Raw genomic sequence first — 26,507 nt, forward strand, 5'->3', positions numbered from 1 at the left:
GATATTGGAGATCCAGATTATCTCGTGAGAACAGATAAATGAACAAAGAATTGGTGCACCTTATAGGATAAACTATATGCACAAAGTGAATGATACGAAGGTCTCACGAGTTCACAGGAGGAGGAGCTGGGCATTAGTAACAGATTGGGAGGAAAGATGATTTAGAAATTGGTCATAAAAATCTTCCCAGAGGAAGAGAGAAACAACAAAGCAGAGTTTGGGGTCTATTTTGGTTTTTTGCTTTACTTTTTTCCCATTCTTATAGTTTATTTTAATTATAAAAGTAAACATGGTCACAGAGAAAATAAAATCAGAAGTTAAAAGTATATAAAGTAAAAAACTCCCTTCTCACCCATCACCACTGAGAAGGGTTTTGAAGGAGTTAAGCAGCCATCAAGGAGAGTGAGGGGCAGGTGGAGAGGTATGCGATCATGACAGAATGACAGAATGGGTGTGCACACCTGATAGGAGTCCTGAAGGAAGCTGCGCAGCAGGAGCTGAGAACAACATTGTTCCTGGTCACCCTGAGAACCTGTTCAATTTTCCTCAAATCTCCTTTTATTTGTCTGTGCGGTGACATTAGATGGTTTTTGGTGTCTCACACATCATTTTCTTCCCTAAAGGCCAAAACAATTAAATTACCTATTCATGTGGAGAAATTTCAGGATGTTCCCATTCCTCTTAGGAAAATTAGGCATTAGTGAAATTCAGACAGTGAGAGATTTTAAATTGATAAGATAGATTCAGGAATTGTGGCCTTTGGAGCACGAAAAGCAGTAGAACGCTGAGATCAAGTCATACTTGAGGATGAACCCACCCCTTGACTTAAATCAAATTAAGGGGTAAACGTGCTAAACCATTAACTAGTAATCAGAGCTTATTGTGCAGCCCACTACCTGCCTTTGCTGAGTACACTCAAGAAAACTGGCCTGTTCTACTGGCAGAAGAATGTGTTTCCCTAACAATGATCTAGAACTCAACAGTCCAAAACACATTTCTTTCTTGCTCCATCTATGTACAAATTATGGCTTCACATAGAAGCTAAAAGCTAAAGGTACAGATAGACATTATAAATTACAAATGAGTCACAAAAGTCTAGTCTAAGTGCACTTTGACAATGCCCATTTGAAATGCAAACATGACACTGTTAGATTATGAATGGACATGGAGGCCAGTATTTAATTGAAGCACAGGAGCTAGAGCACCAAGCTAGTTGTCATTTGTAACCATGAGACTTTTTTGAGGATTGTATTATTATACCATCATCGTTCATTGCGCTCACATATACACACACACACTTTTCAGACGAGGAAACTAAAGTTCAAAACAGTCAAGAACCAGCTAAGAGTCCTGTAGCAATTAACTAAAGAAATCTAAAAGATGATCTTACCAGGTTTAACTTTAGCTTTGGCTTGTTTCTTACAGCAACCATTATCCAAAAAGAAAAAAACAAATAATATTTCTTGAGCTTTATGTTTAATGGTACTCTTTATATCAAAAGGAAAATCAAAACAAGGCTCTAAAATAAAAGTGATTTTAAAACCAATCTAAATTAAGTATCCCTTATTCAAAATACTCAGGATCAGAAGTATTCCAGATTTCAATTTTTTTTTTTATTTTGGTATATTTGCAGATACATAATGAGATATCTTGTGAAGGGAACCCAAGTCTAAACACAAAATTCATATATGTTTTACATATACCTTATACAAATAGGTTGATGGCAATTTTATAAAATATTTTTAATAGCCATATGAAGCAAGTTTTATGGTGTGAAATTTTCCTCTTGTGCAATCACATTGGTGTTCAAAGTTTTCAGATTTTAGGGCTTTGGGGGGTTTTCAGATCAGGGATACTCCAGCCATCACACATCATAATGGTTTCACTCTTGAAGTCTCACTCTACTTACTTTGCTCAACCACTGACTGTACCCCAGGATAATGCTTTTTATATTATCTGGGTAATCTGTGAGATTCACTGCTAATGTCCCTACTCTACCCTTTAACTCCACTGATTTCTGAGTGACTCTGTGTGTAAGGTGGGTCATAAGTGAGATAGGACAAATTAGACCTGCACCCTAATTTCATGAAGCTTAGAGGCTGGCCTTCCTTGTCAGTACAGTGTAGTAAATGTGTTTTCATGAGGTGTGTGTGTGAGTGATTTTCATATGGATTTGCAATCAAATGTTCTCAGGAAGGAGTTTTGTGATGCATTTCTCCCAGCACCATTGTAAGACTATTCATTTATAACATGTTGAACACAGTCATGCTAAATCAGTGTTACATAAAAAATTTGGACAATTCTTCAGAATAAATGTGCTCTCAGCATCCCTCCAAAGACTTATGCATAATCATACATTTCAGAATTAGGAAAAATCATGTTCATGTATATTTGTTCTTATCTGTGATCTGACTTAGTCCATGAATGTTTTCTGCAAATTAGGGGAATGTATAAAACTTAATGACAAAATCAGAATGACAATCAAATGAAGAAATGGTAGAACTAATAGACAGAATATTTATGGTACCTTCCCAAAGTTACACAGCTGGTTAATATCAGAGCAGTGACCAAGACCCAAATGATCTGACTTACCAGTCAGTTTCTATGGATTGCAATGTGCTGCCTTAAGGGAGGTTCACCACCATCCTGACAGAGTCAAGAGCACAGACTCCAGCATCAGACAAGCATGGGTTTCAGACCTGATTCTAACAGTGACCATCATGAGAGCCTGTACAGCTTTCTACATTTCTGCAAGTCTTGGTGTCTTCCTCTGTGATATGGGAAGAAGTCAAACCTACCTTATGGAGTTGTAATAAAGACTTTTTAAATTCAGCATCTGGAACATAGTAAGTTCATAAGAAGAAGTGTCAGCATTTATTATTATCCAGACTTAGTTGGATGCTTTTGTGACTCAAGGGAGGGAGGTAGAGCAGCTTCAGAGTCCTTGATAGAAAAGCCTGAGCAACTGGAATAAATGTATAGCTAAGAGCTAATGGAGGAAGGACCAGAATAAAATAAGACCATTTCAAACTCAGAAGAATCTTCACTACCATATAGTTAGTTCTACCCTACTATTTAACAGTCTATCTCATATTCCTTCTATCCATGCTCTCTAATATATTTTTCCTCATATTATGGAGCTGAAGAGGGGTAGTATTGGGGGCCTATTTGGAGTGACACTGAATTCAACTGAGTTCTCAAGATTGAAACCTAAACCAGTCAAGTAAAATACTGAAATGCAGTGCACTGAAACAGGTAGAAATTGATGGAAGGAATGTAAAATTATAGGGAATAAAACTCATGTGATTTAGTAAGAAGAATGCAGGAGCATTTCCCCTTCCCACATTCAACAAATGTCCAAAGAGGTCCAGGCTAAATAAAAGATATGGATATAGAAGAGACTTCTACACCCCCACGTTCATTTCAGCGCTGTTCAAAGTAGCTAAGATATGGAATCAACCTAAATATCCATAAATAGATGAATGGATAAAGTGGTATATACCCACAATGGAATGCTATACAGCCTTTTAACAGAAAGAAATTCTATCATTTGCAACAATATTAGATGAACCTGGAGGACACTATACTAAGTGAAGTAAGCCAGGCATAGAAAGACAAATGCTGTGTGATCTACAAATATATGGAGTCTTTTAAAAATGGATTTCATAGAAACAAAAGAAAGGTGGTTACCAGAAAGTGGAGGGAGGAGGAGGAAAGATAGGGAAAGAGATGTTGAATAAAGGGTACAAAATTTCAGTTACACAGAGGAATACATTTTAGTGAGCTATTGCACTTCAGGGTGACAAGTAATAATCTCGTAATGTATACTTCAAAATTGCTAAAAAAGTTTTAACATTCTCACCTCTTAAAAATAATACATTGGTGAGGTGACAGATATGTTAATTAACTTGATGGAATCTTTCTATTATATAGATAGATATCATAGATCAAAGCATCAAAGATAGATAGATCAAAGCATTACATTTTATCCCCTAGATACATACAATTATTTTCCAGATATAAATAAGTAAATAGGCACAGAGTAATAGAAGGATAAACATAGTTTGGGAGCTCAGCAAATATTCAGAAATGGGGGATGCATTGGTGTCCACAATGTTTTGTTACCAAGGCAAGTAATTTGTAACACCATTGTACTCATTTTCTTTAAAGCTAAGTAATATATATATATATATATATATTTCATTGCTTCTTCTAAAAAAACATGCAGTACAATTTCCCTTGGATAAATTTATTTATTTACTTATTTTTAAGAAGTACAGACAGATTTATTTAGGACAGAAGAGACACATTCAAGGGAGAATGGGAGCCATCTTGAGAGCAGGAGACAACCAGGACGAATGTATTATACCTGCATATTCAAGTGGTTATGATTCCAAGTATTCCTTTGAATAGTTAGAATCAACTATGGCCTAAAATATTATTAAACTCAAGAAATTTTAACATTATTCTGAAACAATCTGTACTCTTTACATCCTGTGTAATTCTGAATATTCTAAGTAGACAAAATAAGTCACAAATTGACTACTGGTACAGTAGGAAGTCTATAACCTGCTGCAGAATTTAAATGAAAAGTTTGTAGTGTTCATAATATAAGACTTATTTGGCTCAATGGCATATTATTGATGTATATGTGTTAGAAGAATTCCTGCCAAAATACCAGGACTTGTGGAAGGAGAACAGAAACAACTTCCAATTTAGGTCATTTACTCTTCTGTTGTAGGAACAATTTTTGTAATGAGTATGGGTTAGTTTTGTCACTTAGAATTTGTTTGTTTTTAGACATCTCACTATGTTACCCAGACTGCCCTCAAACTTGAGATACTACTGCCTCAGGCTCCTGAGTAACTGGGATTATAGGCAGCTGCTGCCTTACACAAATTAGAATATATTTCAAAGATTCGAAATAGTCCTGTTTCGTTAGGCATAGCATGTATGTTCTCATTCATGACCTTTTAGAAAATTCCCTGTCAGTTAAGGACACCTGAGTAACTTTGTCTAAGTCTTCAGGAAAATTGAAAGTCTAAAATGTGAGCAAAAAACTCTGGTACAAAAGAATATAAATAGAACAGAAAGGGTAGAAGAGCTAATTTATTAATCCAATTTAATCTTACTTTGGTCAAGCCAATGGAACAGAAATTTTGGTGTGGTGCTCTTTCTGCTTTTGTACAGAGCAGTTTGTCCCAATCAAATTACACAATTTCTACCATTTATAATGTTTCTGGTTTTAGAAGAGATTAAAATTTATTTCGCATCACCAGTTTTATGTTTATCCTTAAAATCTTAATGAGAATTCTGTAAATATCACAGTATAGATGAACTATTGGCAATATTGCTCAATATTACAATATTGATTTGTATTCCTTCCTGCAGTGGTTCTACAATTTTATGTATCCCAGGTGCCAAAAACTTGTTCATAAAAGTTAATATTTCTTGATATTCTGATTTAAGCAATCTCACAACTCTATGACAGATGTGATATTATTATCTATATGTTATCAATGAACAACCAAGGTAAAATTTTTAAATAAATTATAAGAAAATCCCCAGGCTTATTCAGAGTTTGGTATCAGGCAGCCTGAATAGAGAACCTGTGTTCTTCTCATTAAGGAAGATTGTCTTAAATATTAGAGGTACTAAAGTCAAAACAGCTCACTTCCTAACCACTAGTTGAACCATAAATCCTTGTGCATTTCAGGATTCAACTTTAATAAATCCATTTTATTCATCTATACATTCTCACTATTGGACTCCATATGGCATTTGGTACATAACCAGTAGTTAGAAAAAAAAGTAAAGAGGAGCTCATCTAAATGAGAAATGTTCTCCATAACATTATCTTTTAAGGTTACAACAGACTTTCAAAGTGCTTACTGCTGTGTCTCCACATTCTGCCCAATGACTTGCCTGTGATGTAGATCAGAGGTCCCAACACTAAGCTTCTAGTGCCAACAGTGAGTCTCAGTATGTGAATGTGGTCATTCTCTGGCTTTACTTTCTCAATCTGTTAAATGACAGATTTGAACTAGATAATCTCTGAGGTCATTTCCATCTTTATAATTAGATATTATGTGCTTCTAAGTGACGAGAGACTAAAAGATATTTCTGCACCAATCTCCGCATGTAATCAGCTGACACTACAATTTAGCATGTCAGACTCTCCTTATGGTATTGCTGATTTGATTATGGTTAGAGGCTGATGTGTCTCTAGTGTGTGGAGCTACAATTGACATTGATGCATATGAAGCAGTTCATAGGGCTTATTAAATCCAGTCATAGAATTGGAATCTTCTGGGTTCCCTTCAGGGTTCACATAAACTATAAATCATCCTAATTTTGAAATCTGACCTTTCCTAGTATAAGTAAAGGCTTCTGGATTTCAGTCACTGTGGTTCCTCAGAGTCCCTGAATACTTCAGCTTTTGCAAATCCACTTCTAAATAAATCTTATTGGGTATTTGGTTTAAAGGTGAACTCAAGCAAACCTATTATTGAAAATCTGGTTCCTGGTGCCCAGTACCAGGTTGTGATGTACCTAAGGAAAGGCCCTTTGATTGGACCACCTTCAGATCCTGTGACATTTGCCATTGGTAAGTCCTAGCCACAAGAATAGCGACTTATCTTTCTCAGACTATTGTTTGGAGGGGTGCAATGTGCAAGCTTGAAATCACTATCATTGCATATGAACACCTATCCTAGTTCACCCAATAGTCTACTTTCGGGGTATAGTAGTAGTCTCCTATCCATGAGGGATTGCTGCCAGGACCTCCCCACCATCTTCCATGCACACACACTTTTTTTTTTTTTTTTTTTTTTTTTTTTTTTTTTTTTTTTTGCCGTGCTGGGGATAGAACCCAGGGCCACATGCTTGTGAGGCAAGCACTCTACCAACTGAGCTATCTCCCCAGCCCCTGCACACACACTTACACAGATACCAAAATCCTCTGATCCTCACTTCCCTCACATAAAATGACATAGTATTTTCATATAACTTACACACGTCCCCACACACACCTTAAACCATCTCTAGATTACTTATAATACTCAATGCGATAAAAATGCTGTGTAAAGAGTTGTTATACTACATTATTTAGGGACTGCAAACAAGAAAAAAAAGTTATGTTCTACACAGACAAATTTGGGTGGAGAATGTTTTCAATCCATAGTTGATTGATCCCAGAAATATGGCACCAGCTAATGCACAGGACTGATGGTAATGAATAACTAGAACCGAATACTTAGTCCATCCTTAGCATTTACTACTTAGGGGGAAAAAATCAGATGCAAATGTATTTACTTTGGTTTTCGATGATTTTATCAGAAGGGTAAAAGCCTGATTTTTAAGTAGAATTTGAAGCCACTGTTGAGATATTAAACATTTCTTCTGGGCTTTCTTTCCTTACTCCTTGCCCTCTTCTTTTTAGTTCCCACTGGAATAAAGGATTTAATGCTCTATCCCTTGGGCCCGACGGCAGTGGTCCTGAGCTGGACCAGACCTTACTTAGGAGTGTTCAGAAAATACGTGGTTGAGATGTTTTATTTCAACCCTGCAACAATGACCTCAGAGTGGACAACCTACTATGAAATAGCAGCGACAGTCTCCCTAACTGCATCTGTGGTAATCGCCCCTTAACCAGCTGTCACACTTCCCTAGGTCGACAGATGTGTCAGAAAGAAGTGATTTGTAAATCAGATCACTTTGTAAACATACAGAGGTAGTTTGCTACTTTCAAGGCTTTTAGTTATTTTTGCTTTTAGGGTTTGGGGTGTTTGGGGTTCTATTTTTGTTTTTGAGAGAGAGAATTTTGTGAAACTATCTTTCACCCCTAATTGAATTAATTTATCAATGGACACTTTTTTATTGCATTTGCTCAAAGCAGAATAGATTTAGAAAGTGCTTATTGTGCTTCCTAAGGAGGAAAATATAAAAGGTTTCCCTCAGGCCTTCAATAGTTATTTGACCCTGTTTACTTCTAGTGATGACTCTCTCTGGAATCCACAAATTGGTTAAACACCTATAGTACTGAACCATTGCAGAATGGTTTTTATGAAATGACTAATGATTTTCTCTGAGACAAAATAATTTTTTAAAGTGTAGGTTATCTACAGATTATGCATGAAGTACACAATTGCCCTCTACCCAGTAAGGTCTGAGGTAGTTACTACCCAACAAGACTCTGGCTCATGCTGAAAGAATACAGACTTGTGAGAGGTCACTTGTCTAATAAATAGGGAGAAGTACATGTACAGTCACTTACAAACAAGTGCTATTTCGTTGTGTAATATAATTTAGAAAATTTCATACTGAAACCAGAATTGGAAATATTTGTTTCTGTATCATTGAATCATCTTTTAAAAATTATATTAGTGTTTTTTTTATTTTATTATGGCTTACTTCATTTAAGAATTACAAATACAAGACACAAAAAAAGGAAAATAACTTTGTTTTATTATGACCTAATTAAAATACATCTGCTCCAAAAATATTACTTTCCTCTTAGTCTTTTGTCTCCTTGCTTTTTTGCCCCATTCAGAGAATAGCTAATCTGTTGCCAGCATGGTACTACAACTTTCGAGTAACCATGGTGACGTGGGGAGAGCCAGAACTGAGCTGTTGTGACAGTTCCACCATAAGCTTCATAACAGGTAAGCACGGTGTGGGAGATGGTTCCATGACAGAGAACCTTATTTTAAGCAGATACTAAGGGGTCACATCTCCAGAAAGGCCCAGTCATCCACCCTGCACTGAATAAGCATCAATTTCATGGGAGATGATATACTTGATTCTGATCATTTGTTATTTGTTGAATTGATAACCTTTAAAAAAAAAAAAAAAAGACATCATTTTTACTCTTAGTTGTTCCCCTTGACTTATTTTTGCTCTGAGTCATTGCCCTTGACAAGTGCTTCCCAGTTGGGATTGATTAGAACAGTGATGTAGCAGGCAGAGCCTTCGGCTTCACAAAGCACACTCAATTGATCTTACCCATGCAATGAATATATTTGTTAGGGAGCATCAATTTCCTTACTAATTAAGCCAGTTTTAAAGTCACACGCTGGTTGTGGTGGAGTCCATTGCAGGAGTTTAAAGTAAGCTTTGAAGAGAGATCTCCCTGGATTTGAATGAGGCTCATATCACATGTGAACTGGAGCAAGTTAACTATTCTAAGCTTCAGGGTTTTTAATGTGCATCAATTATCTATTATTATTATCTCTTATTACTTCTCTGCTGATTATGTTACCTAGCAAAATAAATTGCACAAAGTTTAGGTACTTAAAAATTCTACCAATCTTAGATCTTTGAGGAACTTATATGATGTAACTGTATCATCAACAGTCAGAGAAAACAGTGAAAAGTAGAAACGCCTCAAAAAAACACTAATGTTGTTTGAACTAAGTTTTCAGGAACTTGTTTTTTTTTTTTTTTTTTTTGGACAATATACTGTACTTGTTGTATGGAGTTGTACTGAGACAATTATTGATGAGAATTATTAGATGACCAATAACTTTGGCAAAATCCTTTCCTCACTGGACATCTAGCTTTCCTCTGTTCAAACTTATTAATGAAACGAGTAGAAAGAAATCAATCAGATGTGAATTCTTACACAATTAACTTACACGATATGTTACTTTTCTTTACAAATCAATATCCAAAGTATACTTTTTTCAGATATTAATAGTAATATTAGAGTATGTAAGTGAAAAAAACACAAAAAAAGGAGAAAATGCTAATCCTTGGAAAATCATTGCATTAACGTCTTGAATGCATAATCACATACTTTAAACTTCACTGTATCAATAATTCTTAGAATTCAACTTTCTTGATATTAGCTTTCAGAGAATACTGTTTCCTCTGGGGCAGAACAGTTATCTGAAAAATAGCATCTGAACCAGGGTCTGCTCACTTCCAGAGACAGAGTTTGAACTTAATGATACTGACCTCCTGTTTTTTTATTGGTATAACTTTCTAAAATATTGCATGACATTTGGTTTTTACAGCAAAACTTTTGTGTATCTGAATACCACCTTAACAAATTCTTTGCTGTGTCTCAGAGAGGGACATCAGAAACAAAATATCGTAGGAGTCACTGTTCTGACTGAGTGGTTCAAGGTGTGCCTTTTAAAGTGGAGAACTGACTGAGCTGGGGTAGATTGATAACAGTTGAGGTGCACATAGCAAGTCTGAATTTTAAAAAAGGTGGTTAATAAATGAATTATTTGCCTTGATGAGTGGTCAACAGTCCCCAGCACACTGATCTTTAGAAATCTCTTATCTTTTTCTGGGATAAGCAACGCAGTGGTCTAAAGTATTATCTAGGCATATTGACACAGATGGTCTCAATTCTCTTATCCATAAATATAATACTTCACAGCATAATGTCAAAATTAAATATAAATCACTATTAAATATATTTTATACTTATTTTTTAAAGCAGTGGAAATTATATTCTTTTTTCTGCCTTTCTTACATTATTTCAAATAAGGATCTTATTTAAAATAAATGAGTTTTTCATACTTTATTTCCCTATGAAATTTAATTTAATTTCCCTATAATATTTCCCTTTGAAATTTAATCTAATTGCCAAATTGATATAAAAGGAAATAAGAATAAAATATTTGAATTAATTGTTACTAATTAGGACCTCAATTCTATTATCTTTGTTAGGCAACTTTGCAAACCAAGTCCACAGTTAATTGTGCTTAGATATCAAATAATGATTACTAAACAAATAGTGACATCTGGTGGTCTTTTAGCACTATGCTGAATTTTGAAGCAACAACATGGAGTACAAAAATCTGAAGACCTTGTGTTTGTTGTTTGCCATGCACTGCTGGGTTTGTAATTTTAAAAAGAGTTCTGTCCTCACTAAAATTAGAACATAAGAAAATATCCTTTGAAGAAATATGTGTATAGGTGTTTGAATGTGATAAAAATACCCTGGAATATCTTAAAAAGTTATTAGAAACCACAGTTATTTTCCTACATTAGAATATTCTGAAATAAGGTTTGGGGCATTGTTGATATTTCAAGATTATATTGTAAAATAAGCTAGAAATGCTATTCCTATTGCCTTTGAGACAGAAATGTGTTTTTTATTTTATATACAGGTTTAATTTTTCAGTGAATAATTGTTTTTGAAACAGTAATCAGTTATAAATGTTTGTTATGAGTACTAGCAGCATAAAGAAGAGAAATCTTAATGATTTATATAAATGTTCCTCCCATTTTTGTTAGCTTTGTGCTGCATTTCAGAATGGAATACTGAATACAGCTTTCATGGAGAAGTTTAATTTGTTTCTTAAAAATCTTTAGAATTACCAGGTTCATTTAAAAAAATTAAAATATGCTTTCAGAGCTCGTATTTTATAAAGCTTGTGATGAACTCTCCTCCTAATTAGCAATTTTTTTAAAAAATTTAACTGTGTTAGGATATAAAATAAATAAACTCAGTGTTAGAATTGTTTTGTGGCATGATAAAAAAAAATCTATTCCTTCTCCTTTACTACTTAATTTGGACAAAACTTCTCAAACCATAGGACTGAATATTGTCAATGACACTGTCTTGTTATCTTATGGAAATAACATTTGCCTTCTACCCTACTTAGAGTGCTACTTTATTCTGTTCTTCACCTTTCTCTCCTTCTGCTCCTTATTCCCATAAACACCTTCGCTGTACCACAATGGAAGAGAGTTAATACTACAGGACCCCAAGTTTTCCAATACTGCTTGGTTAATAACATCACCAATGCTACTAATAGACTGAAACAAGCATATCCAAGCAAGAAAACATTTTAGGAACCCTGTAACTGAATTATATGAACGACTTGAGGCACATGATGGATCTGGCTGTCTTATGTTGAGATATACAAGATGGAGTTCCATGAAACAAAAGCCCAACTTGTACCCAGCCTTCGCTGTTTCTGAGAGATCCAGGGAGTCCCCCAGGGCCATCATGTGATGTTAGCTTTAATTCCCTAAAATGTTTCTATGTGAGATTTCATCCTCTCCTGATAAGTACGTTATTAGTCCTTTGTACTAAATTGTATCTCTTTCCTCCTTCATAGCCCCAGTGGCTCCAGAAATCACTTCTGTGGAATATCTCAATAGTCTGTTATCTATCAGCTGGACATACGGGGATGACGCAACTGACCTGTCCCATTCCAGAATGCTGCACTGGATGGTTGTTGCAGAAGGAAAGAAGAAAATTAAAAAGAGCGTATGTTTCTTTGAATCGCAACATTTAGTAGCATGAATTATTGAAACCCATTAAGCAAACATTTATATAGACAAACATATGTTTGTATACCAACTGCCACTGTTTGGGCTCAGGAAATAGAACAGCAACCTAGAATTAAATTCTTCCTTGTATAGAACTTATCTTTTAATCTCTAACAGTGAACTGTAATAGCTGAAATAACTATTGGTTTAATTTATATTTAGAGTTATGATTTGAGATCTTTTTTTAGGATGCCAAACATTTTCAAGAAAATGACAATTACCATATTCAAATATTTTCTCCATAAATCACCAACTCCTAAATATTTGGATACTTTGGGGATATTGATTTCTTCACTTTATTAGTTTTTTAACATTGTTAATTAGGATACAGACTAAAATACTGTAATAAAAACAAACAAACAAGATACAAGTTTATGTCATTTTTATGATAGCCCAGGATCCATTCGCTTCTGCCATATTGGTCACCTAGGTCCTTTCTATTTTGTTGCTCCATCTGCCACTATGTGGAGTTGTCATTTGCACAGGGAAGTTCATCATCATTATATCTAGCCTGCAGCCTGCAGGGAGAAGGCAAGAGAGAGCATGGAGGCCTAGCACTTACAGGATATGAACTTAGCTCATTACTTGCAAGATCACATGGTCCCCCCAGCTGCAAGAAAAGATGGGAAATGTAGCCTGTAGGTAGGAAGCTGTCTACAGACACAGCTAGGTTTCTTCTGAACCTTTCAGAATGTGTATATTGGTAACAATTCAACAAAGTCTTTTCTAAAATCTGCTGTGACCAATGTGGGAAAATATTAGAGCAATATCTATTCCAAACAAGGGAATGAATTATGAAATTGTTTTATCTGGTATGTATGTGCATGTTTAAGTCTCCTTGCATTTGACCCAAATGAGGAATTTATATAATTTTCAGAGAATATAACTTATCTATAACATAATCAATTGTAGATCATAGCACAGAACAGAGAAGGAATGTACATTATAGCTCTGTAGTTGTATTGGGTGGTGTGCCGGTTCATTCAGTAGAAGTTTAAGCCCTGGATTTTGATATTCTTGCAGGTGACACGAAATGTCATGACTGCGATTCTCAGCTTGCCTCCTGGAGACATCTACAACCTCTCAGTAACCGCTTGCACTGAAAGAGGAAGCAACACCTCCACACTCCGCCTTGTCAAGCTAGGTAGGAGTACCTGGGTGGGTGCAGAAACTATCTTGCTGGGAGAACTGGTACTTGATCCCTTAATTCTGTGTGGGCTCCTTGACTCAATGAAATAACAACAGAAAACCACTAATTCTCTCTTGTAAGCAGAAGGTAGACATTTATAATACCCAAAGATACAGTCAAGTTAAAATAAGTTTTTGTGAGTAGAATGTATACTGTTCTGGGAGACAGGGGTATTTACCACTCTTAATAACCATGAATTAATAAGGTTAGTTTTAAAGATGGAAGAATCTTAGAGAATATCTAGTGTAGTGTTTTTAACTGTCAGAAAATATCCCCTTTTCATTTAAATAGTATAGAATGCCTTCTTTATTATCTTCAATAAATATTCATAGCTAAAATAACCCACATACTAGCTTTTTAAAAGTTGTTATAATTTCATAACTTGAATATAAAATCAACATGAAATAAAAGTATTTATAACAAAATAATATAGATTCCCTATGTGTTCAGACACAACTACTCTGAAAGACAATGAAATTGCCTAATTCCCACACATAGCTCGAATGAGCAAGTTTAGGTTTGCAAGAATTGAAAAGATCAAGTAGTCCTGCATATAAAGAATATTTTTAAATTATGGAATGAACAAGTGAAGGTAAATTAATTAATAATAGCTAAGAAAGCCCAGATACAAATGTGCCCAGGAATAAAACTAGAGTTAGAATATGTTAGAAGAAACTAGAAGTATTTGCATATAATGAGACAAAGAGGTAGATGACCTTAATGTGGAAATAATATGCTAAGGAAAGCAATAGACTGTGGGTGAGGGGAGATGAGGAAAGTAGGATATTCCTGCAAAAGAGCTGAAACCTATTATGCAGTAATGTCAAAATAATTCTTTATATTATGACATACAACTTGGAAGTGACACCATGTAACCAAACATGTATCTTCTAGAGTAGAATAGAGATTACTAGAAACTAGGAAGGGTAGGAAGGATAGAGGAAAGTTAAATAATGGTTATTGTATATTAACATATATATTTAGTTTCTGATCCTATAATTGACAGCAGGAAATGGAGAATGGATTGGCAAAAAGTCGTGTGGTAGACAGTACCAGTGTAAGAGTAACAACTCAAAGGTGAATGCATAATATCAATAGCTAATGCTTACCACAGAGATCTCTATCACTTTTATATCTCAAAATATGTGGAATGACAATAGCAAAACTATTTTCCAAATGATGATGCAATTTACTGACATCAGTGTTTCAGGTGTCTGTTCATTTATAATATGTATCTGATTCATGTTTGTTATCTCATATGTTCATGTGTACAGCTATGAGTAAGGAATTACCCTGGAGTGTTTTATTTGTAGAATAAATATCATGAGTAGCATTGTGTCTATGAGGTGCTTTAAGAAAATCTCAAGCAAAACAAAACAAAAGCTTTCTTTTGTTTACTCAATAGGTACATATCTCTGCAACTAAAGGCATAGGACACTGAGTCTTGGATCTTTTTAACTCATACTTGATGTAATGAAAACTAAATTCTTGAACTAAACCCTTTAGAATTATGCACCATGTAGTTGGAAATACGTGATGTTTTGAAAAGACTATGGGCAGAAAAATGTACATTATTGAGCAATTTTTAAATGGTATCTTCCTAATCCATTCAAATATCTCCATGACAACTTTCTTCTTAATTATGTTACTTAATTCTTTGAAAAACTTTCAGTATCATTGCAGCAAAGTACATGAAACTTATTTTTATGGTAGATTATTCTTGTGTGACATTCTGAATTATGTGGCATATGGGACATGGGGTAGTTTTTTGCCTGAAATGCTCTTGATCATTGTAGGACAAGCAGTCTTTGTCAATTCCCTGTATACTGACTACAGAAAACATTCCTGCAGGTTTCCAAACACACTCAAGGGGGCAGTGCTTCTCACGTTGAGAATGGAGTACAGTTCAATCTTGTGTGCACACTGGTAGTCTGTTGTTCTTCCTGATGGTCCAAGTTTGAATTGTAGGAATACAGAGAATACCACCTCCCAACACAGCATCATCTTCTTTTTAAGAAAACCACTTACTTTCCTATCAATTTCCATCATTATTTCTGAGTGTGTCCTCCATGAATTCAAAGGTCAGTTCAAAACTCATTTCCAGGTAACCAGAATTACTTGAAGATTTCACTCATGTCCCCGGTTTATCTTTCTTTTCCCAAGCATTATTATTACATGTAGCTGTGAGTGTGTTTGGGGTTCTGGCTGCTTTCTCCAACTCATTTGGATTATCAGACTCCTTTCACAGTGTAAATTCAGAAGTGTTCTTACCAAAGTAGCATTTTCACTGGGCTTACTACATGCTTCACTGTCATTTTGATGACATTGTGACATTATAGATGACTTATGAAGCCCCAAGAATATGGGAAGAAATTGTGAACTGGTACAATTATGTCTACATGGGAGTGTAAGTTGAAGACCATGACACTTTCTCAAACATCATGAGGTCTTGAGCCTCCATGCTTCCCTGATACATACGACTATCTAAGCCACTTGGTAAAGTTCCTTTAAACTTTTTGAGAGGGAAAGGCAATTTCAAAGATAAATTATTTCTACTGAATCAATAAGCTTTTCTTTATTAATAACTTAATATCAGATGGAATATTGTCTTTATCTTGTTCTTCACTGAAAGACAATCTCTATATAATATACCCCTTTTTTCCTGAAAACTAAATAAACTTTTTAATCCTTTTTACAAAACATCTATTTTCTATCCTTAATCATGTTTTATTGGTTCTCCCAATTTTCTATAGCCTTGCCACCTGTAGCTGCTCAATAGGTATTGTTGAACTGAATTGAAATAGTAGACCTCAAGTTTGAAAATAGTATTGTAGCTAACATTTAACCAAAACAATTGCATCTTTCATAGAAGTGAAATAGTATTTTGCTTTTAAAATAACTGAAGTTTTTTTTGTTTTGTTTTGTTTTGTTTTTGCTTCACAAAACTTCATTAAGTTTCTTTCCAGTGTTCATTTTGGTGTGCATAAAAGTCATATTAATTCTTTCACAGGAAAATACAATTTTGACACACCGATTTTGATTTGAATCAGAATGGTATTGTTAAAGTGTGAACCAAAACTAGTTGGATTAACCTGCAGTCTAGCTTCTCTAACAGAGGTCTCTTTGAAAAGGCTAAGTCTATTATGGAAGGCAGAATTTACCTCTGTGGACAGAAATTAAACTACTGATAAGTACAGTATAAGTTAATCCAAGATGACATGTGCAAAGGTAAAGAGCCCTTTCTCAAAACAACTGCCAAGAGTTTTCAATTATTATGTCAATAGCAAACATCCACAAGAAGACACACATCATCAGTGGTACTGCCTACAAAATGTTGACCCAATCCTCCCCTGGGAATTTCAGGGTGCCTGAAGTTTCATGGTGCCATGGTGGTAGTGATGACCAATCCCCTTGTAAGTCAATACAAATGGCAATCAAATCTGTACCTAAGACCTGTCATGTTGTAAGAAACCAGTGGTCTGCATATGACTATGTTTTCAACCAATATAACCAGTCATATCTCCAAGTCTTGGTGAATCTACCTAGAACTTTGGGCCAAATTTAGGAGGATTCAGTCAGTTTATATCAGAGAATCAGTTTTCCAACCTTAAAAAAAAAAAAAAGGAGGACGGGGTTGTGGCTCAGTGGCAGAGCGCTTGCCTAGCACATGTGAGGCAATGAGTTTGATCCTAAGCACCACGTGAAAATAAATAAATAAAATAAAGGCATTTTGTTCATCTACAATTTAAAATATTTCTTATAAAAAGGAAGGAGTTGAGGGAGGAAGGAAAAGAAACAAGAATAATAAATGTTGGACATCTTATAAGACAGCTCTGTGCTAATAGAATATTCACTTATTAATTCATCTAACAAATACATATTGAAAGCCTTACAAGCACTGATGAAAAAAATCAGACTACTTGTAGCAAGGAACCCAAAGACATACTTTCACCTTCTGTCTACAAATAACTTAGGATCTAATGAAGGGAAAATGATATTAAGTGCTTCCCAGAGCATTAAAGCAGGGCACTGTAGTACAGTCACTCTGTGGTTAAAGTTTTCTTTGAGAGAGTCATTAAAGCTGAGGTCTGAATAACAAAAGAGGATCATCCACAGAAGGCTGGGGAAGTGTGCTAGGCAGAGGGAATAGGCAGTGACTAGATTGCACAGGACTTTGAAGGCATGGAGGTAGAATTTTACACTTAGAACAATGAGACATTTAGAGGATTTAAAAACATCTGACTTACATTTTAAAAGAATCCCTCAGGCAACTTGAGGGAGAAAGAATGGTAGAGTTAACAATAAAATAGCTGGACCAATTAAAGGGTTCTATGTCCTAGTTTAAAAAACAACATTCTAATCCAAATAATTAAATAAGAAATGTTAAAAACCTTGACTAAAGTGGTTATAATGGAGATGAAGAGAAGTGGACAGAACTGTGGGGCTATTTTGAGGGTTACATCCATAGGGCTTTCTATTGGGCTAGAGATGGGAAGTGAGAGAAAGAGAAATTGAGAATGACACCTGGGCGTGGCTCTTGAGCAACTAGGGTGGATGGTAGTACAATTCATGGACACGGAAAAGTCTAGAAAAAATAGAGGAGAAGTAAATTTGGAGTAAGAATCAAGGATTCTTCTTTGGATATAAAAATATGAGATGACTGTGGGACATCAAAGAGCAAATGTCAAATAAAGAGATTATTGATGTACATGTCTGGAAATTGAGGGGAATTTCTGGGCTGAAAAAATCAATGGGGGACATCTAGATAAGGTCACCAAGTAATAAGATGAAACAGAGGAGAAGAGAAGCCCTGTAGATAGCCTAGAAGAAACACGTAAGCACGTATAGATTCAGCCCAGGAGAAGCCAGCGAAGATAAACTGGAAAAGATTAGCCAATGAGGTAAGAAAAAACCCAAAGACAGGATTTGCACACCGCCATTGTGAAACTTCTGCTTTATCCTGCCCACAGACATGTTCATACAGTATGGACAGGAATCCTGTAACTCCAGTCCTTGGAGAGGGTTTGGGGATGGCTGGGTGCTGGGTGCCCTCCTTTGAGCACAGTGGAGCCCAGGGAGTCTTGACCCACTCTACCGGCAGGCCTGGGTTTGGACACAGGATCAGTTGTTTTTATTCATTTGCTTTTTATGTCTTCCTGAATAGGGGTGTTTTTCTCTAAAACCTTCATTTTCTTTATAACACATATAACAAACAGAGGAGGATCCCCACACCCTCTCTGTGGTTTTCTGTTCCCTTTTTAGAATTTGAATTTGACATTAAGACATTGGCTTGATTTTCTTAATCTCAGTCATGAAAACTTCTGAATAGATTAGAAATCTTTAAAACATCATTTGGCCACAGACAAGAAAAAAGAAAAACACTGAGATGTTAGGAATTTGGGAAGTATTAGATCACCTGTCCTCTTTCTTCAGTAGATGGCAAATAATTATGGACAGTTTAATAAACTGTAACTTTTGACATTATAAAAGCCCAGCCTGTTATACTTGTGGTCTCACTCCCTCATGAGAACATTTATTATTTTGTTGAAGCCATGGAGCTTACAATTTTGGAAATAGTTGCTTGAATACACAGTCCTTGGTTTTAGTAAGAAGTGAGTTAAGTGTGTGAGTCATAGCTTAGTGAAGTCTGAAGTACCACTCCCTACCCACCCTTCATGGAATCCTCTCCTAGTGTGTAACTAACATGTTAAAAAAAGTAAAATGAAAATATGAATACATGGTGTCAAATAGCAAAGAGAGAAAAAAAAAAAGAATGGACAAATGAACGGATGGAAGAAAACAAAGTGTGCATATCTGTAACACTCATTATATGTACACACCAGTCACACACACACACACACACACACACACACACACACACACACACACACCAGTCAGTGAGAAAGAAGCCAATAAAATAAAGTCATGTCCTTTTTACAAATGCATGTATTCATTCATTTTATCAATCACCAAACATTTAGTCAGCTTTTACTGTGTGACACAGACTATTCTAGGTGCCGGGTACACAAAAATGAACAAAAATAAAATTTTGGGCCTGTTCTAGTAGAAAAAAAAGAGATGATATATATAGCTACATGGATGTTGAACAGCGATGTGTTGTGGAAAAAAATGAATTGGAAGGAAGCAAAGGCAGTGAGTGCTGAGGGGGGTGCGATTTTTGTTGTGGGTACAGTGAGTGTCATTATGACAGTGGTGTTTGAGTCCAAACCTGAAGGTGAGGGGATGAACTCAAGAGTTAAGGAGGAGGCTATCAGGTAAGCAGAGGGAGCCACAGGTAAAAAGTTTTGGAAGCACAGTGGGCCTGGTAATTTCGAAGAATAATCAGGAAGGCTAGAGTGGAATGAACAAAGGGAAAAGTGGTCGATGCCGGGCCAGAGAGGTAACAAGGGAGCATACAGTGTGGGGTCATTGAAAAGCAATTTCCTGCCTGAGAGGATGCTCTACGGATGAGTTGACAGAGGAGTCACATGACTGACACATTTCATGGTTCCATTCTGGTGGGAACTGGCTGTTCAGGGCTAAGGGCAAGACCAGTTAGGTAAGATGACCACATACCTGGGTTACTTTAGGCAGTACAAGTTTGCATCTCTTATGGATCAGTTAAAAAGCTAAAAATCCATCCTCTTAGAAATCCTTTCATTACTCAGATGATCCAGGTTGGACACATTTCTATTAGTTCATTATAATTAGGCCTAACAGTACCATTTGTTGTTACACATTCATACATGCACACAATATAACAGTACAATTTGGCCAATTCCATTCCCCAGTACCTCTCCTTTCCCTCCCCTACTCCATCCTTCTAATCCCCTTCCTCTACTCTACTAGTCTCCCTTACATTTTCCTGAGATTCTCCCCACATTTTCCCCCATTTTTCTAACTTCCATAGATAAGAGAAAACACATGACCCATGACTTTGAGTGTGGTTTATTTTGCTTAATATAATGCTTTCAAGTGCTATCCATTTTCCTTCAAATGACATCATTTAATTTTTCTTTATGTCTGAATAGAACTCCATTGTGCATATATTCCACATTTTCTTTATCTAGTCATTCATTGCTAGACACCTAAACTAGTTCCATAATCTGGCTATTGTGAATTGTACTGCTATAAACATGGGTATGCATGTAGCACTGTAGTATGCAGACTTTAATTCTTTAGGATAAATACCAAGGAGTGGTACAGCTTGGTCATACAGTGTTCCCATTCAGGTTGGGCTCTTATGATAAATTATACAGTTCTTCAAAATCAGGAGACCAGTGATATCTATCTGTGTAAGAAATTGCTTGCATTGGGCTGACAGCAATGAAAAGTGGTCACATATAAAATTTATTGTGAAGGCAGAGCTAAGAGGATCTGCTGACGAGTTTAAATGTTGTCTCTGAATAAGTGAAAAAAGCTTAGGGAGATACCAAGACCTGGGATCTAAGTAATTGGAATGACAGAGGTACAATGCATTGAGCTGAAGATTATAAAACAAGGTGATTTGGAGGAAAGATTGTTAAGTTCAGCTTCTGATGGGTCAGCAGTTGAAAGTGTTTATTAAACATTACAGAAGAGATACTGCACTGAACAGGCTGTTAGATTAAAGAGCTTGGATTCAGTGGGGACTTCAGGTCTGGAAATAAAGTTTAAGAGTGGTCAAGAAACAGACTTGAGGAGGTTGTTAGGAATGAAGGAAGAAAAAAGAATTTCATCCATGGACTAAGCTCTGAGCCACTTTGACTTTAAGAAGTAACGGTGACAAGGAAAAACCAGCAGTTTTTCCTTGCTTCTGGCCAGTAAAGCGAGAAACAGCCCAGAAAAGTGTGATGTCATAGGAGCCAAGCAAAGGAGCAGCCTGATGAGTGCAGGGAACACCTTGTCATCCTGCAGAACTGAACACTCATCTGAGCAACCAACCTAGAAGTCACTGTAGATTTTGAGAAGAGGCATTTTGGTGGAGTGGTGAGCAAAAACATCTAATTTGAAGGAGCTCAAAGAGAATGCAAAGAGAAAAACTCAAGATGGCTGGAACAGAAAAAAAATTTTTTTTAATTTTTTAACTTCTATTTGTTTTTTCATTAACTATTTTTTGACAGTGATTTTTTTTAATTTTTCATACGTGTATATAGGGTAATAATATCTGCCTCAATCTACCATCCTTCCTATACCCACCTGACCCACCCCTTCCCTCACTCATCTCAACATAATCCAAAGTTCCTTCATTCTTCCCTACCACCCTCCACTATGGACCAGCATCTGCTTATCAGAGAAAACATCTAGCTTTTGGTTTTGGGAGATTGGCTTATTTCACTTAGCATGATATTCTTCAGTTCTATCCATTTACCTGCAAATGCCATAATTTCATTCTTCTTTAAGACTGAATAATATTCCATTGTGTATATGTACCACATTTTCTTTATCCATTCAGCTGTTGAAGGGCATCTAGGTTGGTTCCATAGTTTTGCTATGGTGAATTGAGCTTCTATAAACATTGATGTGGCTGAGTCAATGTAGTATGCTGATTTTAAGTCCTTTGGGTATAAACCGAGGAGTGGGATAAGTGGGTCAAATGGTAGGTCCATTCCAAGTTTTCTGAGGAATATTCATAATGCTTTCCAGAGTGACTACACCAATTTGCAATCCCACCAACAATGTATGAGTGTACCTTTCCACATCCTCACCAACAGTTATTATTGCTTGTATTTTTGATAAGTGCCATTCTGATTGGAATGAGATGAAATCTTAGAGCAGTTTTGATTTGCATTTCTCTAATTGCAAGAGATGAACATTTTTTCATTTATTTGTTGATCAATTGTTTTTCTACTTCTGTGAAGTGTCTGCTTAGTTCCTTAGCAAATTTATTGAGTTTTTTTTTTTTTTTTTTTTTTTTTTGGTGTTGTTTTTTGAGTACTCTATATGTCTTGGAAATAGAAAAACTTTTGAGAAATTTTATTGTAAAGGAAAATAAGGAAGTGAGCAGAAGCTGAATGATAATTTATGAGTTTTTTTTCTTTTCTTTCTTTTTTTTTTTTTTTTTGTTTTGTTTTGTTTTCTTCAACTGAAAGGAAAGAGCTTAACTATAAGCTAATCAGAATGATTCAATAGAGCTGGGGGAGGGGGGGAAAATCAATGATTCAGGATAATTAGAGGCAAGACTTGAAATGATGTCCTTGATTGGGCCAAAGGAAGTGGCAGCCTGGTGAAGGAGCTGGGGTTCAGGGCGAATTTTCAGTAAGATAATGAAAGACAGAGATGTGGGCACTGATGGGAGAGTCAATAGGGTGGGTGATGATGGTGTGAAAGTCTCTTCTGATTGACCTCTTAGGAGATAAACATACACTTTCTTTAGGTTTGTAGGATACCATAATGACCATACAACTCCTCTTGTATAGACCTTTATGACCAACAGTCACATGTATATTGCTTTCTAGTTTAGCTTTCAGTGATAGGCATGTCACTGTCCCATTGCTCTGCACTGGGCTTGAGACTAGCCAACACCTCTCTCAACACATCTCTCCTCATTTCCCTCCAAAGTATTCTGAGTCACTGCAGTGTGCCCACTGCCCACAGCCCGGCCACATGGCTTCAGCACTTCTTTAAAAGCATTTCTTCTGACCATCCCACATTGAATGCATATTTTGCATGTACCTTATTCTCTTTAATATATTGGAACAGTCTGGATGGCAGACTCACAGGGCAACATCTGTGAAGTCTGGCACTTGAATACTCAGCAAGTATCCGTCCTGGAAAAGTTAGTCTTCTGGGCATTGGAACTTTTCAAGAGACCTTGTTATCACCAATATGAAAATGAATGGAAAATACCCATATTTTAGAAGGGTTTATTTTTATGGAGGTTTAGATCTCAGTTCTCACTCCCACAAATTGTGTTACCTTAGAAAAGTGACTCAGGCCCTCTAGATTTCTGTCACCTATCTATAACATGGAAATCTGGACTAGAAGATCTTTACATTCCAAGTCTTAGAATTACAATATTCAACCTGATTTCAAACAAAGGCAACTAGGTTAATGATACAGTGAAAGTAAGTAGTGATATTTGTCTAAAAATGTTGTGACAAATAACTTAAACCAAATATTCATTCTGGACCATAAAAAAGGAAGAAGTAAAATATTTTGTTTTGAAACTAATATGAATGAGAACTTTCTCTCCTTAACCTCTAGAAGTTACTTGAGTTGCAAACACTGTAAACCCACCCAGCAACTCACAATGCCATTTGCTGTCAAAAAATCGGACCATAAAAATGTATTTTAAAAGTAATGGCAATGATGTATTTCTAATTCCTCAGGAAAATCTTATGTTTCATATATGGAAAAGACCTAAATGTAATTTGATGCATTTTTCAGTTGCTAAATATTTATCTGAATTTTTTTTACATTTCCCAGTATTATTTTAAAATGTTCAAATGACTAATTAAATGAATTTAGGAAAAGAATCTCCCTAAGTTAATGAGAAAAGGACTAATAAATTTCAGTTCTGATCAAGGCTACAGTTGTTTCATATTAATATTCCTCTTCTTAATTTTATTGCATATCCATCTTAACTCAACATGAATAATTTCTTGATCTCTTGTTTTTCTCCCTTCAAACAGTGCTCTATTGTATAGATTTGTTTTTTTAGCCAACTTGAACTTAACTTATGCAGCCTTCACTACCTACATTGCAGATGTTTTCTTTGGCCAAATTGAATATGCTGCATAACTTACACTGTTTACCATGGAACTGCTTGAGTTGAGAAAAATAAAAACTTAAAGGGTTGATTATAATAGAGAACTTAAAGATTCCTAATTCATTTCTGTAAACATGCAGAAGATTCTAGAAATTTGCTCTCAGTGAGTCTGAATATTGAAAACAGATTTTGGTCATGCTGATCACAGGTTAAGATGATTTTTACAGTGCTTTTCTACTGACTTCTCCTTGTTGTCAATGTCTCACATTGGTACTGTGACTTACCAAGCTCAGAGGTATAAAATGTAAACAGGTCCTTATGGATATAATTGTGACCTCATAAACATCATTTCATAGGTGATTATATCCAGGAATCACATTAAAATAAGAAACAACTAATAACTAGTAGGGAAAGATTTTAAACAATAAGTACATTACATTCTGCTCCAAGGTACATTAAGTACATTACATCTAACTATTCCCTTTGGAATTCTAAAAAAAAAAAAAAAAAAAAATCAAAGAAAAAGAAGAGGAGATTTTCTGTTAGAGCACAGAATAAAAATGACACTAGTTCATACTTCACAGAAGGTCACTTGTACTCCCTAGAGACCCAAGGCAACAGCTTGAGCCTCTCTTAATCCAATCTAAATTAAATGGTAAAGATAGTATTACAGCCTTCCATTCTGCTCGTGTTCTACACATGGTACTTGATTTTCTTATAAAATTAGATTGGATTCCCAACCCAAACCCAGAGAGGAATTGAAGGGGAACAAAGAAAAGGAATGGAGAGAACCAAATAGTTGAGGATATCACCAGCAATGTTAGAAAACTTTTAGAGTGTCTAAAAGCAAGCAAACCTATATCTTTGTTGTGTTTTGTAAAAACGGTATATTTATCCCCTTTACCCTGTATATACACACTCACATCAAATTTGTGGATTATTTTAAGCAAAAGGAAATTCGACATTTTGGAACATGGAACATTAAAGAAGTTAAGATTTAAAATGTCGCTGAGAGAGAGTGATAATCAGGAGATGGTCTATAATTACTATCTATCTGACTCTATATAAAATGTGTATACAATGCTGTAAATCTCATATAGTCTTTACAATATATGAGACTTATTGTTGGGGTCTTCTTATACTTCTTTTATGAGACAGACCATATTTGACATTGTTTATAGTAAGACCATAACAAAATACCACAGACCGAGTTGCTTAAATAACAGAAATGTATTTACTCACAGTTCCTGAGGATGAAATTCCAAGATTAAGGTGTCAGCAAGTTAAGTTTCTCCTGAGGTACCTCTCCTTTGCCTGAAGATAGCCTCCTTCTGTGTCCTCACATGGTATTTTCTTTGTATGCATGCATCCTGGCATCTCTTTATCCAAATTTCCTCTTCTCATAAGGACATCAGTGAGATTGGATTAGGGGCCAATCTAATGGCTTCATTTTAACTTCTTGAAAGAAACATCTAATAACTAGGAGTTATTAGTTATAACTAATAACTCCAAATACAATTACATTCTGAGGTACTGGGGGCTAAGGTTTCAACCTATGAAGCTTGGGGATATTCAGTTCATCCCATGACAGAGATAGAGATCAATCAAAATGTTTCTACATGTCCCTATATCCTTTATTGTGTGAAGCAGCCTAAACGAAAACTAGCCATTGATTCCTGTGCCTGAGAATGGGGAACATGAATCCCATAAACCATCCAAGCTTGTGGGCCTAAGCTGACCTTGTCTTTTCATGGGAAGAGATGGACAACAGAGAGAGATCCTCCAAGCAGCTTCTGCCAAGAATTTCCAGACTTCTGCTCTAGCAAATAGAAAGGAATACTCTAACCCAGTACTGTCCAATTGGAATATAATCAGAGATTTTCATGTAATTTTTAATTTCTAGTAATTGCATTTAAAAAACAGTCAAAAGAAACAGTGAATTGAGTTCAATATATTCTACTTAACTGAAACCACCCAAAGTAGTATCAATATGAAGAATTATTCATGAGATATTTTCTTTTTCATGCTATATCCTCAAAATTCAGTTTGTACTTCACATTCACAGTATCTCTCACTTTTGACTGGCCAAATTTCAAGTGCTCAGTGTCTGTGTATAGCTAATGGCTGTGTTGGACAATACAATTCTTAAATTTTAATGCATGTGCTGGAAAGATATTGTCTCTAGTAGTCAAATTTAATTATATTACACCTCCACTTGTGAAATCTTGTAATAACTTTCTTTGTTTCCTTTGGGATACTAGATCCAAATTTCTACCTGGTTTCTTTAAGGAGTACACCTATCACAAAGATTGCAAATAGTGTACAAGCCAA

The 26,507-nt window shown here is 35.6% G+C and overlaps 1 protein-coding gene across 2 annotated transcripts in view; it reads left to right on the top strand.

Annotated features, from left to right (window-relative positions):
* Positions 1-26,507, top strand: part of PTPRO (protein tyrosine phosphatase receptor type O) — a 223,414-nt gene that overhangs the window by 142,752 nt on the left and 54,155 nt on the right. For both annotated transcript variants that reach the window (XM_079140391.1, XM_079140392.1), the window contains exons 8-12: positions 6,487-6,607; positions 7,442-7,635; positions 8,552-8,663; positions 12,084-12,235; positions 13,321-13,441. In XM_079140391.1, the coding sequence (XP_078996517.1) occupies positions 6,487-6,607; positions 7,442-7,635; positions 8,552-8,663; positions 12,084-12,235; positions 13,321-13,441 (700 nt within the window). The remainder of the gene's footprint in view (positions 1-6,486; positions 6,608-7,441; positions 7,636-8,551; positions 8,664-12,083; positions 12,236-13,320; positions 13,442-26,507) is intronic.

The sequence above is a fragment of the Sciurus vulgaris genome, assembly GCF_902686455.1.
Source record: "Sciurus vulgaris genome assembly, chromosome: 5".
In the NCBI taxonomy this organism is placed as follows: domain Eukaryota; kingdom Metazoa; phylum Chordata; class Mammalia; order Rodentia; family Sciuridae; genus Sciurus; species Sciurus vulgaris.